This window comes from Thamnophis sirtalis, unplaced genomic scaffold, assembly GCF_051295495.1.
Source record: "Thamnophis sirtalis isolate CommonGarterSnake01/CBP01778 unplaced genomic scaffold, rThaSir2_p1.2 scaffold_1, whole genome shotgun sequence".
NCBI lineage: Eukaryota > Metazoa > Chordata > Lepidosauria > Squamata > Natricidae > Thamnophis > Thamnophis sirtalis.
In genome coordinates, this window is record NW_028261381.1 from 130901017 (window position 1) to 130914441 (window position 13425).

General features: G+C 38.0%; 1 protein-coding gene across 5 annotated transcripts in view; it reads right to left on the reverse strand.

Moving 5' to 3' along the window:
* Positions 1-13425, reverse strand: part of CEP128 (centrosomal protein 128) — a 190554-nt gene that overhangs the window by 46674 nt on the left and 130455 nt on the right. For all 5 annotated transcript variants that reach the window (XM_087725051.1, XM_087725066.1, XM_087725042.1 and 2 more), the window contains exon 19: positions 153-202. In XM_087725051.1, the coding sequence (XP_087581177.1) occupies positions 153-202 (50 nt within the window). The remainder of the gene's footprint in view (positions 1-152; positions 203-13425) is intronic.

Below are 13425 nucleotides of genomic sequence, written 5' to 3' on the forward strand. Positions count from 1 at the left end.
TGACTAGCAGAGTGCTGCAGGAGGCTGAGTGCTGTCATGCCCCTTGTCCACACCCACCCACCCATGCCCATCCAACCGGTCATTAGGGCACAGAACCAGTTGTTAAATTATTTTAATCTCACCACTGAGTACAATCCAATTCATGAAAATACCTGAAGTGTACATATTTCTTCTTCCTTCCTGATAGTCTTTTCCAGTAGATCTGTATAAAAAAAAACATTTTAGGATGAGGCTAAGAATATGCCTTATGACCTGATAATGCTACTGATTCTCTTACAAACTAAAAACATTTTGGAACACAACCACACAATCTCAGGTAAATAACTCAAAAATAATAATAGAACTCAAATCAGTGACAGTTGTGCCATTTATAAATAGACGTATTCATATTGGTAGGTTATATGTATAATATTGCACTTATTTGCTGAGCATTAGACAGTAGTAACAAGTGACACATCTTGTTCTTCCATTTATACCACTGTGATGCCCTAACAATTAAGCTTATTCATTTAAAAGCCAGTGTAGGCAATCACCCAGTTTTAGTTGAGTGTTTTCTTCTCAGTCTCTTTCTATAAACAGTAATCAAATTGTCAATTTTTCCATTGAAAATCTTGTTTCATGTCTGACACGATCATATCAATTTGCTTCCTCAGTTATAATTTTAATTTACTCACACATTCACACCCATGAATAAAAACATAGTGTCACTTTTAGTTGTGGATTTGAATTATTCAGACAGTTAAAGAGGTGAAAATGAATTGGGCATTTAGAGATTTTAATTTATTTTCCCTGCTTTTTGCAGAACTAGTTCTTGAAAGACTGTTGGCTTCTAACATATTGAATATCCTTTAAGCAATTGTTCTTTAATTGAAGTCAATCAATTAATCAGAACTTTTCTCTATCTGACTTGCAATTGCCACAAAAAGCAGCATCTAGCATCCAGAACACTATGCTCAAGGTACTAACATACTGCATTTCCCCCATTCCAAGCCCATGTCTTCTTTTAATCCTCATTTTTTTAGAAATCATAAAAGTAGATGGATTTTCAGTCTAAAGGATAAGTACATATTATGGTTTAATCAGAAATGAAAACAACATCTAATCTGCTAATGAATTTTGTTAAAGTACTGTGATTATATTTGGGAAAGCCTTGATTCTGCACAATTTGGGAATAGTAAAGACTTGCATTGAGATAGTATGGTAAGCCTATTCCTGTGAACCAAAGATGAGATTTCCTTGTTAGCAAGGAAGTTATCTACATATATAAGCGCGAAAACACTCACGCAGGAATCATGAAATCTCCAGAACCATAAAGCTTACAAACTTGAAATTTGGCACACATGTTCCTCTCGGCTTCTAGGTGCTTTTTGAAATGACCATCAGAGCATTAGTATTTTGTATATTATTATTATTAACACGCTTTGATGCTAAGGAGTTAGACGGTCTTCTCCCCCTCCCAACCTGAAAACTTAGATGTGGGGGTGGCCAGCACGTGACTCATTCGCTCTGCTGGCTGGGAGTTTGGAGAGGAGCCTGAGGGAGAGAAGGGGAGAGGAGAGGTCGATGATAACTACTCATTAATTTTCAAGCTGTAAGTGTCGATTTATCAAGCCCGATCACATAGTTTCATAGTGGAGCACGGGTATTCAGCTAGTTGTATATGAAATGGAAGAGAAAGATGAAGACATTTTTAAAAATGCAATGGATTGTTAGGTTGCAAATCTGGATTGTTTGAATTTACATGTTTACAAATAAGAGATAGGGAAGATATTTCTGAATAGCTAAATCCTACTGAATTTAAAGAACAAAGAAACAGTTTTAGCTTTGGTACATCACTATGATTGGCCAAAATAGCAAATTAGAGAGAGAGTTATTACTCTATTTACTTGAAAGGAAGTATAGCCTGAATTCAACACAACACACAGCATGAAAAAAAAAACCAGAAAATAAATTATGAACACAGAGGAAAATGTTTGCTTATTATTCCATTTGAAAATAAATGTGTGCACACATTTATTGTGTGTTTATGTGAGTGCGAGTGTTCCTGCATACTCAGAGCCATTGATAATCAGGTAGCATGCAAGTTTAATAAATTGTTGTTGATATTCCTGGATTTTTCATATACAACTATAAATAAAAATATTCTGCTATACTGAGCCTTGACACACACAAAAAATATTAAAATATGTAATTTTACATGCATTGACTATTACTGTAGAGGGAAGATACAGTCTCCTCATTAAGAGATTGGTTGCATGAGTAAATTTTCCATCTTTACCAAACTTATGGATAATGTCCCTAAAAATATCTTGTAATAAGAAAACATTCAAAAGCCTTGGCCCCAATGCTGGACAAATGTGTTCCACAGCCACATTACAATGAATGTAAATACTGTAATCAGAGAACAAATTCACTGCAGACCTATGTGATATTTCACTTAAGATATTTAAGGAACATAGTCTATAATGTAAGACTGAGTTCTGAGTTCTGATTTTTTTTTCATATTGGGGTCAAGGTATTTATTCCAACAAGAAATGCTGAATGACAGCACCTTCTTCCTTTGCTGTGTCTTTTTTCATTCTTTATGAAGTAGAATTACAGCTTTCCAAGTACATTGGCAATTTCCCCCAATATAAAGAAACAAATAAATAATCTTCTCTTTACTTAGATACTAGAAAATCGTAAAAAACAACTCAGCTGAGAAATAATCCTTATTAATCATTAAACATGGATAGCCTTTCTATATATTCACAGCAAAACGCAGGTCAAATCGTACACCAGCCATACAAAATTAGATTAAAATCTTGAGTGCAAAAATAAATTGACTAAATATTGAGAAAGACAATCTCTGCACAGCGATCAAAAAACAATTTTCAGCACTTTTCCTATTTTATTATAAAATAAAAAGCAACATTACAAAACAAGTACTGCTATAACAATCTCTTGTTTAAGCAGTGGTTTAAATAAATCACATGTGCTTCAGTTGTTCCTTTTTAAAATTTTAAATCCACCCTAGGCTAACTTAAAATGTCTAGAAATTACAGAATCAAATGTTAAACAATCCTACAATCCACAAAATAGAGCCCTTGCTACTAGTTTGCTTTCAATATTTTAATTCCTGTGCATAATTTAGACACCTTGGTCACTGCCACTAATTGGTACATAACAGGATAACTCAAGTGGTTAGGCCACCCTTGGCTTCAATCTCTTGATCAGAGATTACAGTGGGAAAGTTATAGGGCAAAAGTAAAAACAACATTTTAGAAGGAAGGTTACTCTTTGTGGTTTGTGTCAGACACTGAAAAAACATGACAGTCAGCAGACAAATTCCCAAATGCGAAAGCAATGAGATTTTCACAGACCATTGTAAGGTTTGATGACATGGGAATCTATAGCACATGTCACAAATAGCTATTTGTCTCCAAAGGTTTTCTGTAAATCTCCTAAATATATACAAGTAGAATCAAATCAACACATTTCACAGAAGAGATTCCTTTATCCTATATATGCTGGTTCTGTAACAAACTGGAACAGCATAGGCTGAAAATAGATTGTTCATTAGTATATTATAACTTGGATCTGATGAAGTAATACAGCTTACAGTATATCTGTAAAACACTGCTGAGGCTGTCAAAAAGGTATGAATTACAACATGCTTTGTGATTCAGAATACTTATTCACACGGTCCTGAATACCTGTGCATTTCAGAAGATACGCTGAGCAAGCATTACTTGGTAACAATTCTGGGATGTATTTAAAACTTTCCAAAGTTCCAAAGATAAGCTCTCATTCTTCTGCAGGAGTTAAGTTGGATACACTCATTTTGATCAGATCTCTTTGTACCGAATGAATTAGAAATTCTTCTCATTACATTGCACAGCTAAATTCTTCATATGCTGCCAACAGTGATTTGTATGCTTAGGAAACAGCCTTTTAAGGTCTTTATTTCATAATTTTATCAAGATAGAAAAGCCATGTGCAAATCCAACTTTTTAATGAATCTTGAGATGGTAGATTAGCCTCTCCATTGCTCCACTTCTGCTAGAAGGAAAAATCATTTCTTTTCTGCTCCTTTGGTCTTTTAAGAACTGTTATCTACTTTAATTTCATTAGAGATTTTAGTTCTGTTTTTAAAGTTGTTACTTAAAAATGTTTAAAAATGTCCTTTATATCATCTTGAGAGTCTTATGACTTAAGGCCATCTATAAATATTTTAATAAAGATAAATCAAAATTTATTTTTCATCACAACTTAATCCTCACATTTACATCGCTACAAGACATATTTATACCAATGATATTCTACTCCTTAAACAGAATGCTATTTGTATATTACACTTATATGTATGCCAGCTCATCAAAGAGTCTAGAATGAAATGTTCTTATGCACAACAATACACAGAGCTATAACATCTATAAAAATGTCTCAATTACTGAATGGGTTGTCATATTGTAGCAAATCAAAATTAGTTTTGCCATGTTTTGTGAACTAAGAACAAGGTTGGATTAATAAGACAAGCTAAAACAACCAAATTATAGATTAATGTGATAGATGAAGTTAATCAGCTCCATGTGTCAAAGTATTAAGGAGTTAAATGAGCCAGTGACTGGCTAGTGCAAAACAACACTGGATTAAATACTACCAAGACATTTATTATCAATAAACATTGTGACAACTTGTAACATCTGTTCTGGGAATTATTCTGGACAAAGTCACTATCACATAAAGAGTAGGTTTATGAGTTAGAAGTTCTCTTGGACTCACAACTAAATGGCAGATGGTAACTTTTGCCAGGCAGCTTCCATTCAACTTCAACTGGTGCATGGACCAGTCCAATTTCAATTGGACAAACGGGTGCATCACAGAATAACAATTTTTGAATCAAGATACCTCAAAGGCGTTAACATAAAGAATCTGTTCAGGTTCTCATGTAATTGAAATTTTATGGATCTTTGCACCAGTTATATCTGCAAACTGTGGCTATTGCAGCATCACTGCATCTAACGATGGTCACATGATCTGGATTTACAACTATTTATTTAATTGCTTGTTTAGTTATAAAATTCCTCTCCTGGATCTTGCCAGACAGAATAATCAGGCTGACGGGACCCGCAGCATGCCTCCTCTGCCACCACGAGTGGTACGGACTAATCCCAATGGGTGAGACGGTCCCTCAAGTAACCTGGACTAATGCCATAAAACTCGTTAAAGGCTCTATTTCCCAGAAGTATAGACTTTATATTTACTTTCTTGACTTGCTTTTTTTAACAGGTTTGTTGTAGATTTAGCTATTTATTATCAAAAGGTTTGATGCTATCTACCACCTAAAATCCTATGTTTAAATCTTACGTCACCTGGAGTAAGAGCAGGGAAACCATTTCATCCCTACTTCCTAGAACATTCAAATCTAGTGACAATTTCTGTAGGCCTGGGGAGCGGAGTGGCAGTACTTCTATTGTACAGAAGTTTGACCGGAAATAAGGAACAAGTGACTAACACTTGAGCCAAAATACCAGCTATGGAAGATCCAAATTTGGCTTAAAATTTGCTCTGACCTTTTAAGATCTGGCCCCTTCATGTCCCTTCCTTATTCCTACCTCTTAATCTGGGTCATGTTGTCTTAACTATGAGCCTGATAGCAGACATCATTCTCATTTTGTGGGAAGGTTGCTATGAGACAACATGGAAAATAATAATTGTTTGAATACCAGAATGAAAATAACAGATAGCAATCAGCTAACTGGATCACAGCCTCCGAGGATAACAAACTGAAAGAGGTGTTCTTTCTGATACTATAGACCCAATTTATGAAGGACTTTATGATTTTTTAGCTATATGTCAAGGTAATTTTTAAAAAAATATGGGACCAGTGAGCATCATGTAAAAGTGGTACAGTACTTGCAGGCATCATCCAGTTCCTTACACTTGCTTCAATATTGTGTATTTGCGAAATTTTCCAAGCATTGTTTGGTATAAATTTCCAATGCACAGGATTACTATGGCAGAATTATCTCTCTTAAGGTAAAACTGAAAGCTATATATGGTCTAAGGTGTGTTTCTCAAACCTGGGAACTTTAAGAGGTGTGATCTTCAACTCCTATTCTGGTCTAAGGTTTGAAAAGGAACTTTGTAGTACAGAGGATACTAAAGGAAGACTTTGCTCTAGAAACATTCCAAAACTACGAAGTTGATCTTTTAGAGAGAGTGCATTTTTTCTCTAGAACTAAGTTATTCATTTGTTTGTTTGTTTATCGCATTTCTATAGCGACCCATCTAAATTAGAGTAATTTATTTATATGCCGCCCTTTTCCCTGGGGGGACTCAGGGCGGCTTACAACTCGAAAAGGGGATCACATCCCAACATATCCCAACATTAAAAACATTTTGTTGTTGTTTGTTACGAAGTTGTGTCCAACCCATTGCAACCCCATGGACAATGTTCCTTCAGGCCTTCCTGTCCTCTACCATCCTCTGGAGTCCATTTACGCTCACGCCTACTGCTTTGGTGACTCCATCCAGCCACCTCATTCTCTGTCATCCCCTTCTTCTTTTGCCCTTAATCATTCCCAGAATTAGGCTCTTCTCCAGTGAGTTTTTGCTTCTCATTAGGTGGCCAAAGTATTTGAGTTTCATCTTCAGGATATGGCCTTCTAAAGAGCAGCCAGGGTTGATCTCCTCTAGGACTGACAGGTTTGATTGCTTGCAGTCCAAGGAACTCGCAGGAATCTTCTCCAGCACCATAGTTCAAAGGTTCAATTCTTTGGCGCTCAGCCTTCCTTATGGTCCAACTTTCACAGCCATACATTGCAACTGGGAAAACCATAGCCTTGACTATACACTTTTGTTGGCAGGGTGATGTCTCTGCTTTTTAGAATGCTGTCTAGATTTGTCATAGCTTTCCTTCCCAGGAGCAAGCATCTTTTATTTTCTTGGGTGCAGTCCCCATCTGCGGTGATCTTGGAACCCAGGAAAATAAAATCTGTTACTACCTCCATTTCTTCCCCATCTATTTGCCAGGAATTGAAAGGGTCGGATGCCATGATCTTAGTTTTCTTAATGTTGAGTTTCAAGCCATCTTTTGCACTCTCCTTCTTTACCTGCATCAAGAGACTCTTTAGTTCCTCTTCACTTTCTGCCATTAGAGTGGCATCATCTGCATATCTGAGGTTGTTGATATTTCTCCCGGCAATCTTAATTCCAACTTTTGATTCATCTAGCCCCACCTTTCTCATGATGTGCTCTGCATATAAGTTAAATAGGCAGAACAATAGCAGAGTCTTGTCTAACTCTTTTCCCAATTTTGAACCAATCAAAAACACTACATAAAGCTAAAATCACACACAGGAAAAAAATCCAAACCTGGTGCTGCAGCCACTTATTCTTGATGTAACCCCTCATGTTCTCATCCTGCTCTGACTTTATCCAATCACTCCTTCCTTTCATCCACTTGTTCGAAGAGCCTTAACTTTATGCTATCTCAAGCATAAATGCCAAGTTGTTGAACAGAAGTATCTCAGCCCTATCTCCTAGAAACAGCCATCCTGCTAATCCCTGCAAAGATATTCCATCCATAAGAAGCTTGAACAAATATTTTTGGAAAATATACTGAATGATAGGCAAGTGAGAGACATGAAGATCAAATAGAATGGATAATTACTGTTAGAGGTTCTGTGCATTTGAAAAATTGGATTCTCTGAGCCACCATTTTACACAGCTGCAGTTTTATATTTCAGTCTACCGAGCAAGATATTATGACCTAACCTTTTTTCTCCCTGCATGGAATTTCATCAGAATGTGTGAATTCTGGGAAGAACTAAAAAGCTCTTAAGCACCTTGTGTGGCAGCAATTACCTATACTTCATAAAACCGCAACAGACTTTATTAAGAGCATCCATTACAAAGATTTCTTTTTGGTACGCTGCCACAATTATAGGATACTTTTATAAGCAAAGTTCATAATGACTTAGACTGCTGCTGCATGGCTCTTGTAAGCCACTGCTGACAATAAAACAGTTGCCAGGGACTCATTTTAAATTTAAATCCTTGGCTAAAAGGCAGATTTATGCTAACATTCATTGCTAGATATATTTCTTGTGCTTCCTTGTGACTAAATGTACTTTATTTTATACTTATTTTTGCCAGCTGTTGATCTACAAAACTTATAATGGAAATATGTCATTTATCCCAACACTTACTGATACAGCAGTTTTCACAGCTGAACTAGTTAATGTTTTGGTGGCATCTTTAATATTGATTTCCAATAAAGGGATTTTTTCCTAATTAAGAATTCCACGATAACTCCTTATTAGTAATTGGACTTGAAATACATACATTTCTCTATTCCTTTGTCAGGAATATCAGCTTTCCTACTGAATAAACATAACTTTGAACTTTAGATTGGTGCTAGTATATTTATTTATCTTACTCAGGGTAACTCTGGGTGGCTTACAATCAATGTACAGGTAGTCCTTGTTCTATGACCATAATTCCTGTTGCTAAGCAATGAGGCCATTGAGTGAATCATGCCTAGTTTTACAACTTTTTTAAGTAAATAACTACAGTTGTTAAGTGAATCATGCTTGCGTTTAGTGTATGTGTCTAGTGAATCTGGCTTCCCACATTAACTCAGGGTATCAAAATCTAACTGGGAAGTTCGCAAATGGTAATCACATGACCTTGAGATACTTCAACTCTCATAAATATATGCCAGTTGCCAAGCAATCAAATTCTGACCACATGAGTGTGGAGATGCTGCCATGATCATAAATCCAAGGACAGGTTGTAAGTCACTTTTTTCAGTGCTGCTGTTACTTTGGATGGTTACTAAACAAATGGTTGTAAGTCAAGGAGTATCTGTAGAATGCAAGTGAATTCTGGAAAATATTACTTTACCTATACAGGCAAGTATAGCATTTGCTCAATCAAGATCCAGGAGAAAGCAGTTTCTGATTAAGTGGATATCTTTATTTGCATCAAAATAAACAAAGAAGTAAGCAAGTAAGAATAATCCTTCCTGCTCAGGATAAATTTACTGCAGAATTATCAGGCATCATTCTTAACACCTTACATGTGACTGACTAGTTTATTCCACCAACATCTAAATATTATTTCAAAGAAATCTAAACTAAACTTTGTGTATATTTAAATTATGTTAGTAGTGCATGTATAAAGCTCAATTTTACAAGTTAATTGGACAAATATATTAGAATTATATCTTTTTCTGTTTGAAAAGACAAAAAACTTCCAGAGGAAAGATATGTGACTAGAACATCCAACTGATCAGATTCTCATGAACTGAGCAGAAGTTTTTTGCAGATTTAAATTCCAAATAAAAGTGCTTTTTAAAAATACATGTCTTTTAAAAAGCTCTTTAGTACTAAATTCCTTGGAATAAACATATTCCATATTCTCTTGCTTTGCCCCAAAGCAAGTTACTGCTTAAAATTAATCTGTTTGGGTTATTTTACTTGCAATTCATTTCAGAACATCTTTGCCTCCATCACAGTATGTATACATTTCTCTCATCAGAAGACCAAGATCTTCACAGAGGGAAGTGAGATGTGAATTTTATTTTACAACAGTTCCATCACTGAGCAATGACAACAAAAAACAACTATCTCATGCACACAAAAACTGCTTGGGGTTAATTAAGAATCTCAGAACCAGACCATGACTTCAAACAACTGTCATAATATTATTATAAGGCTAATGAATACAGTGTTTGCTGTTTCTTTTGTGTTAATCTTTTATTAATGAGAATTAAAAATGCACTTTTAATTTTAACTTGAAGGATTAAGATCGGCTGTTACTGAAGGGGAAAAAATTAACTAAATGAAACAATTTTCAGTGTGTGTCAGGAAGATACAGCTGGGAGAAACCCTGAAAGCTAAAGTTATATTCAGATGGCTAATGGTTTTCATGGCCAATCTCACAGGTCATTGCTCTCTTTAATTAGTAGCTTTTGCTAACATAAAAAGCATCAAGTAATTTTTAACACTGACTGCAGCTGCCTACTCCATTAACAAATTGTTATATTAAGAGTCTCTACCTTGCATTGTCTATCTTTAAATGTTTCTTTCACACTTTTTTATGAATCTTAATTAACTTTGTCCCCTTCATGTTTATCATTGTAAGCACTGATGGAACGAGGAATGAAATAGTTAACTTATTATACATTTGTGCCAACAGCACTCACAAACATTGCACAGAATTATTATCATGTACCTGGACAACTGGGCCTTTTGGTGTTCTCCGTCTTACCCAAAAATAATCAGAATGGTAAGAATATTATAATTATTCACCATAAATGATCGAGTTTAATTTCTGCCTTACAGAACTTTCTTCATATACAAATCTCAAGTAGTAGATCGACCCCATAGCATGTTTTGATATAGAGCGTGTATTTACTTGTTGTGGTACTGAAGGAGTTTGTCAACCAATAAAGATGTACTTGTGCATTAGCACAGAAAAACAACAAACACAAATATTACAAATAGAGATGAGAATGCATGGGATGGACGGGAATGGATTGGACATTCACATATATTTGCTAAATCATATTACATTCACGGTATAGATTTCCTACAGAAACAAATTGACAACTTGGGAAAGAGAAAATAATGAATTTGTTCTTTAAACTCTAAAGTTTAGCAAGGTTTTAGAATGTTTTTATCACATGCACAAAATTCTGCATTGCTTTTTTGTTGCTCATAAAGATCTACATATATTTCTAAATGGTATGATGAACATAGATTTAAAAAAACACAAAATATAGATCAAGCAAAATATTTATACTAGATTATTTGATACATCTTTCATTAAGTGTATTTTTCTAAGTGATGAACAAAAGGCAATGGATGGAAGAAGATAATCTAACAGCCTAATCCAAGAATCATGACATTCTAAAAATGAAATTAATTCAAAATCATCAAATCTGTTGTTCACTACTTCTAAAAAGCAATGAAAAGTCCAAGATAAAAATACCTCCATATAATCTCATTGGCATTTAAAAATTTAATTTAATTTTTATTTTATTTTATTTTAGGAAGGGAAGATGCTGAGGATTAAACCCGGAATCTTCTGGATGTAAAACAGGGTTAACATTTCTGATTTCTTTGTTGGTACTCTGTGAATGCCCAAGATGGTGTCATGTCACGTTTGAGGAGAGATCCAGGGAGATGATTGTCCTTTTCGGGGCTTGCAGGGGATACCCTATTCCATCATTGGCTCCAGGTCCAGCTATGAGAACTTCCTGGGACCTCAGGGGTACTCCTGAGCTGCAATTTCATGCCTCGTAGCCGGAACATCGTGAGTGAAATGGGGCGGTTGGCGGTGAATGGAGAATGGAGAGCATTTGCAGCTGCCGGTGTGGGTGTGGTCGTCGTCGTCGGGACACCCTGCCTGGAGTTTCTGCTGCTGCCGCTCCCCACAACATGGTGTTATCCCAGTTGGTCCCCCCCACCTTGCTTATGGACATGATAGGCTGGATCAGTGGGGAGTGGCTTAGGGGGCTGGCATGGATATTGATGCCAGCGGAAAATGGCTTCGGTAGTTGGTGTAGGCGCAGTTGGAGTGGGGGGTCCTTCGTTGTAGCCCCTTCCGATATCACCGCTGTTGCCTGGGCCACCGTACTGTGTCATTTGTCCATTTGGCTCCTCCTCTTGTGACACTATGGACTGGGTCAATGGAGTGCGGCCCTGGCGACGGATATGAGTGTGACTGGCATGGACGGAACTTAGTTGTTGGAGTTGTAGCAGCCGCCACTGCCACTGCTGTCCTCACCATCGCTATCACTGGTTGCTTCACCACCTCGCAATTTATCATCTGCTGTGATTTTGACATCTGGCCGTTACCCCTACATATTTTCCTTAACACCAACCATTGCTATGATAAACATAAGCTTCCCGCTATCCCCTTGAACACTGTCGGCTGTGCCCCTTCGTGGACATGTCATCTCCCCATTTCTTCTCCTCGTGATGTCATCCCGTTTGGTTGATGCCACACTCTCCTCTATGTTATATTGCGACAGAACTATACTCCCTTCGGGAACTCCCTCTTTCCCAGGGATGGCCTTCTTGCCTATCAAGACACTACCTTAATGACGGATCTTGGGATCCCGAGAGGTGGCATGTGAAGAAGAGACTTCTTAGGGGTTTCTTACAGGGTTTTTTTAAATCAAATTTTAAGGATGGGAGCAGGGGATTTGATCTGGACGGCTCATACAGGCTTGGGGGGGGTCTGCCAGGGCACAGGCCACAGCTAACTAATGGGTGCGGGTTGGGAGTGCTGGGAAGGGTTGTGATTCTGGGGGAGACATTAAGCCATGCCATTGGGGTTTACCATCTCTACTGTTTGTGGGAGAGGCAAATATGGTGGGAGACAAGGGCCAAATTATGTTTGGGGGATGCAGGTTCGCTGTTTAAGAGTGATTGTACATTCCGACACTCATCGGCCTTCGCACACCCCCAGGTGCTCTGGATTACATGACACTGGTCTCCAGCTGGTGTCGCTTAACACCACGTCTGTGGTACATAAGGCTCCCCTCATTTACAACCTCATACAAGAGCGTAGAGTGGACCTGGCTGTTTAGTCCTCGTAGTTACGAATGACAGCCAGCATCAGCCAGGCTACGCCTGATTGGCCCTGGCGTGGAATGGCTGAGGGCGGGCTGTCAGGCGTGCGGCTATTGGCCTCCCTGCTTGACAGCTCCGTATAAATAGATGTCAAGCAGGGGGGAGGTCCCTGTCTACCGCTAACTTGTCTGTTGTACAGTTCTGTTAATAAACTACTGTTGACTTACTTCAGGCACCTCCTGCCTAATTCCTTCAGGGAACTTATCACTGGCGTGCATTACGGAGACCTGGTGAGGGGGGTGTTCCCCTTAGTGAATTATGCCCACCAGGCTTCCGGGCGTTTCACCAAGCCAAGAGCCCAGGGCAGGGGGGGTAGCGGTGATTATTTGGGAAAGTCTCGAACCTCAGGAGGTCACTATGCCTCAGATAGGCAGGTATGAGTCCCTTTTTGTGAAATGGGGCCTTGGAGTTCAGGGGGGCCTTTTTGTTACGTACCTATTTCCCTGCTATCGCACCCAAAACAGGGGACACGCCTGTGGGCAGTGGATGAATGATCTAGATTTAAGGGATATTTCTATCCAGCCCTTGTCCTGGTCTGATCATTTCCTCATTAGGCTTGACTTCCATACTGCTATCCCTCACCGCAGGGAAGCGGAACCGACTAGATGGTTCTGCTGAAGGCAACTGATGACACTGAAAGGTTCCTGATGGAGCTTGGGACTTTTCCTGAATCCCTTGCTCACAGCCCTAGTGGAAGCCTGGGACAGGGCGGCCACTGGGGCCTTGGATCACATTGTGCCTTTGCAGTCTCTGACCCAGTGTTGATCCCGGGTAGCTTCCTGGTTACCAAGGA